This window comes from Neophocaena asiaeorientalis, unplaced genomic scaffold, assembly GCF_003031525.2.
Source record: "Neophocaena asiaeorientalis asiaeorientalis breed wild unplaced genomic scaffold, Neophocaena_asiaeorientalis_V1.1 scaffold423, whole genome shotgun sequence".
NCBI lineage: Eukaryota > Metazoa > Chordata > Mammalia > Artiodactyla > Phocoenidae > Neophocaena > Neophocaena asiaeorientalis.
The window spans coordinates 540,113-552,299 of record NW_020174133.1 but is presented as its reverse complement, the minus strand read 5'-3'; the positions used below and the strand labels follow the sequence as shown (position 1 = coordinate 552,299).

The window sequence follows — 12,187 nt, the reverse complement described above, 5'->3', positions numbered from 1 at the left end:
GTCCTGTTTTCGTTGTCATTTGTTTCTATGTATGTTTTAATTTCTTCTTTGATTTCTTCAGTGATCTCTTGGTTATGTAGTAGTACACTGTTTAGCCTCCATGTATTTGTGTTTTTTACAGTTTTTTTTCTGTAATTGATTTCCAGTCTTATAGCATTGTGGTCAGAAAAGATGCTTGGAATGATTTCAATTTTCTTAAATTTTCCAAGGCTTGAGTTATGACCCATGATGTGATCTAGCCTGGAGAATGTTCCGTGTGCACTTGAGAAGAAAGTGTATTCTGCCACTTTTAGGTGAAGTGTCCTATAAATATACATTAAATCTATCTGGTCTATTATGTCATTTAAAGCTTGTGTTTCCTTATTTATTTTCTGTTTGGATGATCTGTCCATTGGTATAAGTGGGGTGTTAAAGTCACCTACTCTTATTGTGTTACTGTTGATTTCCCCTTTTATGGTTGTTAGCATTTGCCTTATGTATTGAGGTGCTCCTTTGTTGGGTGCATAAATATTATTTATAATATAAATATTTATTATTATAATTATATAATCTTCTTCTTGGATTGATCCCTTGATCATTATGTAGTGTCCTTCCTTATCTCTTGTAGCTGTCTTTATTTTCAAGTCTATTTTATCTGATATGAGTATCACTATTCCCCCTTTATTTTGATTTCCATTTGCATGAAATACCTTTTTCTATTCCTTCGCTTTCAGTCTGTATGTGTCCCTAGGTCTGAAGCGTGTCTATTGTAGACAGCATGTATATGGGTCTTGTTTTTATATCCATTTAGCCAGTCTGTGTCTTGGTTTGAGCGCTTAATCTTTTTACATTCAAGGTTATAATTGACATGTATGTTCCTATTGTCATTTTCTTAATTGTTTTGGGTTTGCTTTTATGGGTCTTTATGTTCATCAGTGATATTGGTCTGTAATTTTCTGTTTTTGTAATATCTTTGTCTGGTTTTGCTATGAGGGTGATGGTGGCTTCATAGAACGAATTTGGGAGTGTTCCTCCTTCTTCAATTTTTTGGAAGAGCTTGAGAAGGATTGCTGTTAGCTCTTCTCTAAATGTTTGATAGAATTCACCTGTGAAGCCATCTGGTCCTGGACTTTTGTTTGTTGGAAGATTTTTAATTCAATTTCATTACTTGTGATTGGTCTGTTTACATTTCTAATTCTTCCTGGTTCAGTCTTAGAAAATTGTACCTTTCTAAGAATTTGTCCATTTCTTCGTGGTTGTCCATTTTATTGGCATCTAGTTGTTTGTAGTAGTCTCTTATAATCCTTTGTATTTCTGTGGTGTCTGTTGTGATTTCTCCTTTTTCATTTCTAATTCTATCAATTTGCATCCATGAGGTCTCTGAGATTGTCTTCAATTCTTTTCATTCTTTTTTCTTTTTTTCTGCTCCTCGGCAGTTATTTCCACCCTTCTGTCTTCCAGCTCACTTATTCGTTCTTCTGCCTTAGTTATTCTGTTATTGTCTTCTTCTAGTGTATTTTTCATTTCAGTCTTTGTTGTTTTTGATGGGTGGGATTGTGTTCCTGTCTTACTGGTTGTTTGGTCTGAGGCTTCCAGCACTGGAGTTTGTATGCTGTTGGGTACAGCTGTGTCTTGGTGTCGAGATGAGGACCTCACTCCGATGCATATTCCCTGGGGTCTGAGGTTCTTTGTTATTCCAGTGGTTTGGACTCGGAGCTCCCACCACAGGAGCTCTGTCCCAACCCCCGGCTCATGAACCAAGATCCTGCATCGGTGGTAGGTGGTGCCTGTGCTTAGGAAAAGGCCCTGAGGGGATGGGGGTGGGGCTTAGGCGTGCCTCTGGCCTTGGAGGGCAGAGGACCAGGTCTAGGATCCCAGCAGGCTCACTGGGCCCGAGTGGGTGGGGGAAATGCTAGGCGTGTTTCCCCCGATCCTCCAATCCCAGTGGCCCCCTTCTCATTGGCATCTCTTCTTCTTCTCCCCCCTCCCTCCCTCCTATATCCCTGCGACCCACGCAGCCAGAGGGGACCCTGGAAGGCAGGGGACCAGACCCGGAAGCCCAACAGGCTTCCCAGGGCCAGGTGGGCAGGGAAACTCCCATGGCCCCTCCCCTAATCCCCTGGCCCCAGATGGTCCCCCACATCTGCCTCTCCTCTTCCCCCCTCCTCCCTCTCTCCTACGCCCCTAGGACCCCCACAGCCAGAAGGGGCCTTGGAGGGCAGAGGACCAGGCCTGGGAGCCCTGCAGGCTTCCCAGGGCCTGATTGGGCAGCATGCTAGGCATGCTCCCCCCACTGATCCTCCGAGCCCCCGCGTGTCCTTTCAGGAGTGGGAACCCCTCCACAATTCCAGCCACCCCTCAGGTGCCTGGTGCTGTCTAGACTCTACCTTTCCTCCCCCCAATGCAACCAAAAATAAATAAATAGATAAGTAGATTTATTTTTAAAAAAAGAAGACTTTAAAACAGGTGCCCAGTGCTGTCTAGACTCTACTTTTCCTCCTCCCTTACTCCTCCCCTCATCCTACCTGGTCACTCGGGTTCCTCCCATGTCCTTGGGTGTTGAGGTCCCCCACCAGCATCTGCCAGGCACCCTAGTTGTGGGGAGATGCAAACTCTGCATCCTCCCCTGCCACCATCTTTGACTCTGCCCTGACTTACTGGTTTCTTAGTAGCATGTTATTTAATCTCCATGTAACCTCTTGTTTTTTCTCATTTCTCTTTCTGTGGTTGATTTCTAGTTTCATGATGTTGTGGTGAGAAAACATGCTTGAAATTATTTATTTATTTGCTTGTAAATTTATTTATTTTTTGGCTGCGTTGGATCTTCGTTGCTGCACGTGGGCTTTCTCTAGTTACGGCGAGCTGGGGCTACTCTTTGTTGCAGTGTGCAGGCTTCTCTTGTTGTACAGCACAGGCCCTAGGTGCATGGGCTTCAGTAGTTCTGGCCCATGGGCTCCATAGTTGTGGCTCATGGGTTCTAGAGTGCAGGCTCAGTAGTTGTGGCACACAGGCTTAGTTGCTCTGCAGCATGTGGGATCTTCCCGGACCAGGGCTTGAACCCGTGTCCTCTGCATTCATAGGCAGATTCTTAACCACTGTGCCACAAGGGAAGTCCTTCAAATAATTTCTTTACTCAAATTTGTTGAGGTTTGTTTTGTTTCCTAGTATGTGGTCAATCCTAGAGAATGTTCCATGTGCACTTGAAAAGAATATGTATTCTGGGTTTTTTTGGATGAAAATATCAATTAAGTCTAACTGTTCTATTGTATCATTTAGTATCTCTGTTATGTTATTAATTTTCTGTCTGGAAGATCTGTCCACTGATGTGAGTGAGGTGTTAAAGTCTCCCACTATTATTGTATTCCCGTCAGTTTCTCCCTTTATTTCTGTTAATATTTGTTTTTTGTATTTAGGTGCTCCTATATCACATGCATATATGTTAACAAGTTTAATATCCTCTTCTTGTATTGATCATTTTACCATTATGTAGTGTCCTTCTTTTTGTTTTTTTATGGCCTTTGTTTTAAAGTCTTCTTTTTTAAAAAATAAATCTACTTATCTATTTATTTATTTTTGGTTGCATTGGGTCTCCGTTGCTGTGTGTGGGCTTTCTCTAGTTGTGGTGAGCGGGGGCTACTCTTCATTGTGGTGTGCAGGCTTCTCATTGTGGTGGCTTCTCTTGCTGTGGAGCACGGGCTCTAGGCACATGGGCTTCAGTAGTTGTGGCCCATGGGCTCAGTAGTTGTGGCTTGCAGGCTGTAGAGCGTAGGCTCAGTAGTTGTGGTTCACGGGCTTAGTTGCTCCGCGGCATGTGGGATCTTCCTGGACCAGGGCTTGAACCCATGTTCCCTGCATTGGCAGGCGGATTCTTAACCACTGCGCCACCAGGGAAGTCCGAGTCTTTTTTGTCTGAGTATTGCTCTCCCCGCTTTCTTGTCATTTCCATTTGCATGAATTATTTTTTCCATCCCCTCACTTTCAATCTATGTGTGTCCTTTGCCCTAAAGGTGGTCTCTTGTAGGCAGTATATTATAGGCTCTTGTTTTTTTATCCAATCTGCCACTCTGTCTGTTTTTTTTTTCCCACTCTGTCCTTTTTTTTAAATTTTTCCTGCACTGTGCAGCCTGTGGGATATTAGTTCCCTCACCAGGGATTGAACCCGCACACTCTGCAGTGGGAGTGCGGAGTCTTAACCACTGGATCAACAGCAAAATCCGCATTGTGTCTTTTAATTGGAGCATTTAGTCCATTAACATTCAAGATAATTATTGATAGATATGTATTTATTGCCATTTTGAACCTTGTGTTCCAGTTGATGTTGTATTTCTTCTTTGTTCCTTTTTATTTTTGTGGTTTGGTGGTTTTCTTTTGTATTATGCTTGTGTTCTTTTTGGCTTTTGTGAATATATTGTATGTTTTTGATTTGTGGTTACCCTGGTTTTGAAGTATGTTAGCCTATTACTATATCTACTTGCTTTAGACTGGTAGTCATATAGGCCCAAACACAGTCCTTAAAAATAAAAAATATGCATTTTCTTACTCTCCTCTCCCATATATTATGATTTTGATGTCCTCTTCTACATCTTCATGTTTATCCTTTTGCTGTTCATTGTAGTTATCATCGCTTTCCAAAAAAAAAATCTTTTAAATCTGTGTACTGGCTTATTTAAGTGATTTACTTTCCAATTGTGATTTTCTCTTTACTGTAGATTCTTGCTGCTTTTCTATTTGGAGATGATCTGTCAATAGTTCTTTTAGGATAGGTTTAGTATTACTGTATTCTTTTTGTTTTTGATTGTCTAAGAAATTCTTTATCTCTCCTTCTATTCTAAATGATAATCTTTCTGGGTAGAGTATCCTAGGTTGCACCTTTTTCCCTTTCAAGACTTTGAATATATCTTGCTACTGTCTTCTGGCGTGCAGTGTTTCTGTAAAGAAATCAGCTGATAGCCTTATGGAGGTTCCCTTGTTAATTAACTGTTTGTTTTTCTCTTGCTGCCTTTAGAATCCTCTCTTTAACTTTTCCCATTTTAATTATAATATGTCTTGGTGTAGGTCTGATTGGGTTCATCTTGTTTGGGACCCTCTGTGCTTCCTGTACCTCAACAACTGTTTCCTTCTTTAGATTAGGGAAGTTTTCAGCCATAATTTTTTTTTTTTTTTTTTTTTGCTGTACGCAGGCCTCTCACTGTTGTGGCCTCTCCCGTTGCGGAGCACAGGCTCTGGACGTGCAGGCTCAGCGGCCATGGCTCACGGGCCCAGCCGCTCCACAGCATGTGGGATCTTCCCAGATCGGGGCACGAACCCACGTCCCGTGCATCGGCAGGCAGACTCTCAACCACTGCGCCAACAGGGAAGTCCCATAATTTCTTCAAGTACATTTTTGATCCCCTTTTCTCTTTCTTCTCCTTCTGGGATCCTTATTACACGTAGATTGGCATGATTTGTATTATCCCTTAGGTCTCGTATATTGCTTTCATTTTTTTTTTAAATTTGTCTTTCTGTCTGCTGTTCTGATTGGGTGATTTCCATTATTCTACCCTCCAGATCACTTATTCGTTCTTCTGAGTTATCCAGTTTGCTATTTATTGCCTTTAAGCTCAGCTTTTGTCTTGGCAAATGAGTTTTCTAATTTTTTTTTTGAGTTTTCTAATTTTAATTGGTACCTCTTTAATAGTTTCTAGTTCCTTTTTACAGTAATCTGCACTTCTATCTATAGCCTTTCTTAATTCCTTCAGTATTTTCATTCTCTCCTTTTTGAACTCAGAATCGGGTATACTGGAGATGTCGGTCATCTTTAGGGGAATTCCCTTGATCTTTTAATTGAGAGCGGTTCCTCTGCTTCTTCATTTTACTTGTATTTCTCTGACTGTGAGTTTAGGAGAAACAGTTAATCAACTGTGGTCTTGAAGGGCTGTTTTTCTGTGGGAGTGTCCTGGTGTAGCCTCTGTGAGTCTAATATTTTTGGGATAAGGGCTGTCTTTAGTATGTATGACTGCCACATCTTTCCTCAGTGTGTGTTGGCTGTTTCCCATTGATAGGGTGTGTGATTGTTGTGGTGACCAGAGCCTGCAATGGATGTTGAGCAGGGTCTCCTCTTTGTCACAGCCCTGTTGGGGGCAGGGCCTGCTCCCCAGTAGTTGGAGTAGACACCCCCAGATCTGTTTCTGATCTGTGGTATGAGGTAGGAAGGACTGGAGCGTGTCCTCTGGGAGAGGAGCCACTCAGTATTCCTCCGTTGGAGCTGTCCCCTAGGAAGTGAGCTCTGTGGTGTTGCCTGTCACCCATTGTGCAGGCTCACAGAGTACACTGTTTTTGGCACTGCCCTCAAGCCCTGCCTCAACCATGGGAATTCAGGCAGTCGGCCATCCAGGCCAGTTGGTCCCTCAGGCTCTGTGCTCACAAAGCCACTAGCACAGATCCATTGGTGCAGAACTGCTGAAGTCAGGCACCAGCACTGCCATAGTCGCACACCTAGACCCACCATGGGAGCTACTGAGTCAGCCCAGATCCCTGGCCCCACCCCTGGTGTGTACCTGCAGAGCCTGCAGCTGCTGTCACCAGACCCACCCTGGCCATGGATGCACCAGTAATCTTCTCAGATGTCCCACAGGCACTGAGTTTACAAAGCCACCCATAGCACGTAAATCTGCAGATTGCACAGCTGCTGGGACGCTCAGATCTCAGCCCTGCTTCTAAAGTCATGCAGTCCCTGGGCATTGGCTCGGATTTCAGCCCCACCTCCTTGTGTGGTTATGTGCTCCCAGAACTCATAGAGGCAGATCCATCCTGCTGTGAGCACACTGAGGATGAGGCTGCTATGACAGGCCCCACCCCTTCCTTTGCACGCATATGTTAACAATGGGGCTTCAGTGGCAGACCCAGGCTCTCCTCTGCACACCCCTGGTTGTGGCTTGGGCCTCACTCCTGCCCCTTCACGCTGTCTCTGTGTAGCTATCCCCAATCCGCTCCCCCGGTCTGTCCTCTGAAGCCTGAGTTTCAGCACCCAGCTCCTGCACACACCAGCAGACATGCGTCTTGGGCTGGGGAGTGCATGGAGTTGGCCAGGACCTTCTGTGCAGGTCTCTCTCTGTTCTGCATGCCACAAGCTGGCTACTGCACTCTCCTTCAAGCCTCTGAAACTCTCTTTCCATCCCGGCTGATCTCCCTGCCAGTGAAGAAGTTTCCCAGGGTGAGGGAACATTTCCTCTTTAACAACTCCCTCCCAGGGGCACAGGTCTTGTCCTGATTCCTTTTTTTTTTTTTTTTTTTTTTCTTTCGTCCTGCCCAGTTACTTAGTGATCTTTTTTTTTTAATGTTTGAATTTTATTTTTTTATACAGCAGGTTCTTATTAGTCATCAGTTTTATACACATCAGTGTATACATGTCAATCCCAACTACTTAGTGATCTTATTTTGCAGCTTTGGTTGTATGAGATCTCTGCCAGCATTCAGCAGGTATTCTGTGAGAATTTTTCCACATATAGGTGTATTTTTGATGTCTTTGTCGGGGGAGGTGACCTCCATGTCCTTCTATTCTGCCATCTTGATCTGGCCTCTACCTTTTGAACTTTTTGATATGTGTTTTCTGATTTCCCTTGTGGGTTTTTCTTTCTCTTATTTTTTTTTTTGGACTTGAACTTATTGAGTAATGTGTTGTTTAATTTCCAAATATTTGGAGCTTTTCCAGATATCTTCTCAGGATTCATTTCTAATTTAATTTCATTTTGGTAAAAGAATGTGCTTTGTGTGGTTTTAATCCTTTAAATTTATTGAGATTTGTTTTATAGCACTGAATGCATTCTATCTTGGTAAATGTTTTGTGTGCACTCGACAGGAATGTGTATTCTGTTGATGTTAGGTGAGACTATTCTGTAAATGTCAATTAGATCAAGTGGATTAATCGTATTTTTCTAGTCCTCTGTATCTTTACTGATTTTCTGTGCACTCTATCAGTTGAAAAGAGGTATTGAGATCAGTTACTGAAATTACCAATTTTAATGGAATATTTCTCTTTATAGTTCGATTAGTTTTTGTGTCATGTTATTTGGACCTCTGTTGTTTGGGCCATACACATTTAAGATTATATGTCCTTTCCTCAGGAATGGTAACACAGTTGTTGGAAACATCCTCAAGCTTCCTGGCAAATAGGAACCACACTCTGTTTCTCCAGAATGCTGACCCTGAAAAGATTGCACATCCTCTTGCTGCATTGCCCCCAGCCCTTGGCCATTATGAGATGATCCTCCATCCGTGGTCATAGTTCTTGCTTTGAATTCTACTTTAATATTAAAATTGCCACTTAAAAATATTATTGAGATATATTTTACACATCATAAAATTCACCTGTTTTAAGTGTACAATTCAGTGATTTTAGTAGCTTTCCTTAGTGGTACAGTTTTTACCGTTAATTAGTTTTAGAATCCTTTGATCCTCCTATAAGATCCTTCATGCCCATTGATAGTTAATCCCTGTTCCTGCCCCCAGTCCCAGGGAACCTACTTTCTATCTCTATAATTTTACGTTGTCTGGACATTTCAGATAAATGGAATCATACAGTATGTGATCTCTTATGCCTAGCTTTTTTCACTTAGCACGTTTTTGAGGTTCATTCATCGTACAACACGTATCAATATTTCATTCCTTTTTATTACTGAATAGTACTCCATTATGTGATACTACATTTTGTCTATATCCCTTCACCAACTGATGGACATCTGCAGTATTGGACTATGATGATTAATACTGCAGTGAACATTCTTGTGCAGATCTTTGTGTGGACATGTTTTCACTTCTCTTGGGTAAATACCTACGAGTGGAATTCCTGGTTTGTGTGGTAGTTTTATGTGTAACTTTTCAAGAAAGTGCCAAACTATTTTCAAAACTGGCTGCACCATTTTACATTCCTGCCAGAAACCTATGAAGGTTCCAGTTCTCTTCATCTTCATCAACATTTGTTATTGCCTGTCTTATTTAGTATGCCCATTCTAGCTGGTGTGAAATAGTATCTCATTGTGATTTTAATTTTCATTTCCCTAATGGCTAATGATGTTGAGCATGTTTTTATGTTCTAATTAGCCATTTGTATATCTTCTTTGTTAAAATGTTTGCTTATAAATTTCACCCATTTTTTAAATTGAATTGTTTGTTGTCTTATTGTGTTATAGGAGTTCTTTGTAAATTCTGGACACAGATCCTTTATTGGGTATGTGTTTCGTAAATATTGTCTCCTGGTCTCTTGCTCATCTTTTCATTTTCTTAATGGTGTTTATTTCAGTAATCAGTTTTTATTTGATGAGGTGAGATTATCAGTGTTTCTTTATCTTCTAAGTTTTATTGTGAGGTGAGAGCCTAAAGTCACCTTTTTGCATGTGGATATCCAGCTGTCCCAGCACCATTTGTTGAACAGACTATACTTTCCCCAGAGAATTGTCTTGGCAGATTTCTTTGGCTTGGAGTTTGTTGAGCTCCCCCCGCCCTGCCCCCGTGCTGTGCCTGCAAGCTCTCTAACTCGTCAGTTGGAGCACTCATAGGACCCCCTCATTCGTTTGCCTGCTCTCAGGAGTCACTGTCCTCTGCTGCCTTTTGTTTGACATCTGAAAACCATTGTTTCATTATATTTTGTCTGGTTCTATAGTTTATTAAAAGCAGGAGGGTAAATCTGGTGCCCATTATTTAATCACGTCCAGAAGCACAAGTGGTCTCTTCTATTTCAGCTTTTTAAAAATTTATTTCTCGGGCTTCCCTGGTGGCGCAGTGGTTGGTAATCTGCCTGCCAATGCAGGGGACACAGGTTTGAGCCCTGGTCTGGTAAGATCCCACATGCCGCGGAACCACTAAGTCCATGAGCCACAACTACTGAGCCTGCGCGTCTGGAGCCTGTGCTCCGCAACGGGAGAGGCCGCGACAGTGAGAGCCCCACTCACTGCGATTAAGAGTGGCCCCCGCTCGCCGCAACTGGAGAAAGCCCTCGCACGGAAACGAAGACCCAGCACAGCCAAAAATAAATAAATAAATTTATTTAAAAAAATTTATTTCTCCTTTTGCTTATTGTTTCCTAAGTTTCTTAAAAATAAAAATCTTGGTTATATAACTTGGGAAAATATAAATTACTTTTAATTTAAAAAGCAGAAGCAGCAGCATCTTGGACATTAACATCAGCAACATAGCGTCAGCATTCTTGTAACTCATAGGCATGAAATTTTAGATCTGATTCAGGAAATGTAATTTATTAAAATTACTGTTAATTTTGAGGGTATCAGTTCTATTTAATTATCTTTTTTGAAGAATGTAAAATGTGTGGTTTTCGGATTTCAGGCGATTGTGGAGAAATGTGACAGACTCTCTGAGGGAATCTGATATTGATAAGGCCACAGAGCATAAACGTACCCTGGAAGAACGCCAGAGGACTGAAGAAAGGCATCGTACTGAAACAGGCACACCTTGGAAAACCAAATATTTTATTAAAGAGGTACATGTCCTACATGTCTTCAGACTAAAACTCATTATCTACTTAGTGAGAACTTTAGCTTAGTAGGCTTTCTTGAATTATCACTTATATAGCTTTATTTCTGAAAATCGTCCAGCTTAACCATGAGCTTTTTCATGAGCTTTTCACAGTTTGTCAAAGTAGAATAGTTTACCAGCAGTTCAGATGAAATAGATTTGGGGATTTAGATTGGCCACAAAATACCGACATTAATCTTTAATCTCAATAACAGAATATGCAACTGACAATTTGTTGCCTTTTGTACCACAGTGAAACTCTTTGTTCACTTCCAGAGACCACATTTTAAGGATGCATGAAAAACTTAAATGGCTACACAGAGGATAGTGAGAAGTGATTAGAATCTTTGCATTGTTTAAGGAAAAAAGAGTGATGTGGGGGGTACTTAGGCTGGAAAACAGATAATTGGAGCCATTCATTATAACTTTCTTCAAATATAGGTTAGGCTTATCACGTAGAAGTTTCTTATCATCTCCAATAGCAGACTTGAGCTAGGCTCAGAGTACCAGGAAGCATTTTGAGCTTAACATAAGAAGGAATGTATAACAATAAAAAATATTCGGGTTCGTGTCCCGGCCCGGGAATATCCCACATGCCACAGAGCGGCTAGGCCCGTGAGCCATGGCCGCTGAGCCTGCGCGTCCGGAGCCTGTGCTCTGCAACAGAAGAGCCACAACAGTGAGAGGCCTGCGTACCGCAAAGTAAATAAATAAATAAAACAATAAAAATTTTTTAAAAATCCAATAATGACAAGTGTACATTTTATAGTAATGTGTTCCTCATCGCTAGACTCATGTAAGAGACCATGGCTTATGTAGAAGTGTTTAATTCACTAGTTTTGCAGGTAAGACAAAATGATTCCTAAAAGTCTTTTCTAAATTTAAAGGTTTTGTTTTATTTTGTTTATTAATTTCTGGTAGAACTCAGAGTAAGGTGAATAATGGACCAGAGCTGATGCCAAGAAAAGTTTTCTTGTCCATAGCCAAGTCTAAGGAAACTCATTGAATTTTAATATTGGTCTGTCAGGAAGAATCTAGAAAAACAGTTTGTGAATTTTGCATAGTTATTACCCTTAAAAGCCCACAGTTTATTGTAGTAGTTTCATTGCTTTAATTTTTCTCATCTTTGGGTGTGAAATATAAATGCCAACTGTTTTCTTTCTTCCTTCCTTCCTTCCCTCCCTCCCTCCCTCCCTCCTTTCTTTCTTTCTTTTTCTTTCTTTCTTTCTTTCATTTTGGCTGCATTGGGTCTTCGTCGCTGCTTCCTTCCTTCCCTCAGTTGTAGTGAGCGGGGGCTACTCTTTGTTGTGGTGCATGGGCTTCTCATTGCGATGGCTTCTCTTGTTGTGGAGCATGGGCTCTAGGCGCACGGGCTTCAGTAGTTGTGGCACATGGGCTCAGTAGTTGTGGCGCACGGGTTTAGTTGCTCCGCGGCATGTGGGATCTTCCCGGACCACGGCTTAAACACGTGTCGCCTGCATTGGCAGGTGGATTTTTAACCACTGCACCACCAGGGAAGTCCCCCAAATGTTTACATGGATAGGAATTCAAGGAAAAGTACTTTACATCTCTTCATTTTTATATGAAAAGATAAACCTTTGTAACTACTATGCAAAATTATAGTCTTGTAACCTTAGATTTTTTTTCATTTCAAGCTCATTAAGATAGCATACCAGAAGCAGATTCTAAAGAGGAGAATTTT

General features: G+C 41.6%; 1 protein-coding gene across 2 annotated transcripts in view; it reads left to right on the top strand.

Moving 5' to 3' along the window:
• The window catches only part of OSBPL11 (oxysterol binding protein like 11), a 91,964-nt gene that overhangs the window by 75,290 nt on the left and 4,487 nt on the right, over positions 1–12,187 (top strand). For both annotated transcript variants that reach the window (XM_024754761.1, XM_024754760.1), the window contains exon 12: positions 10,297–10,450. In XM_024754761.1, the coding sequence (XP_024610529.1) occupies positions 10,297–10,450 (154 nt within the window). The remainder of the gene's footprint in view (positions 1–10,296; positions 10,451–12,187) is intronic.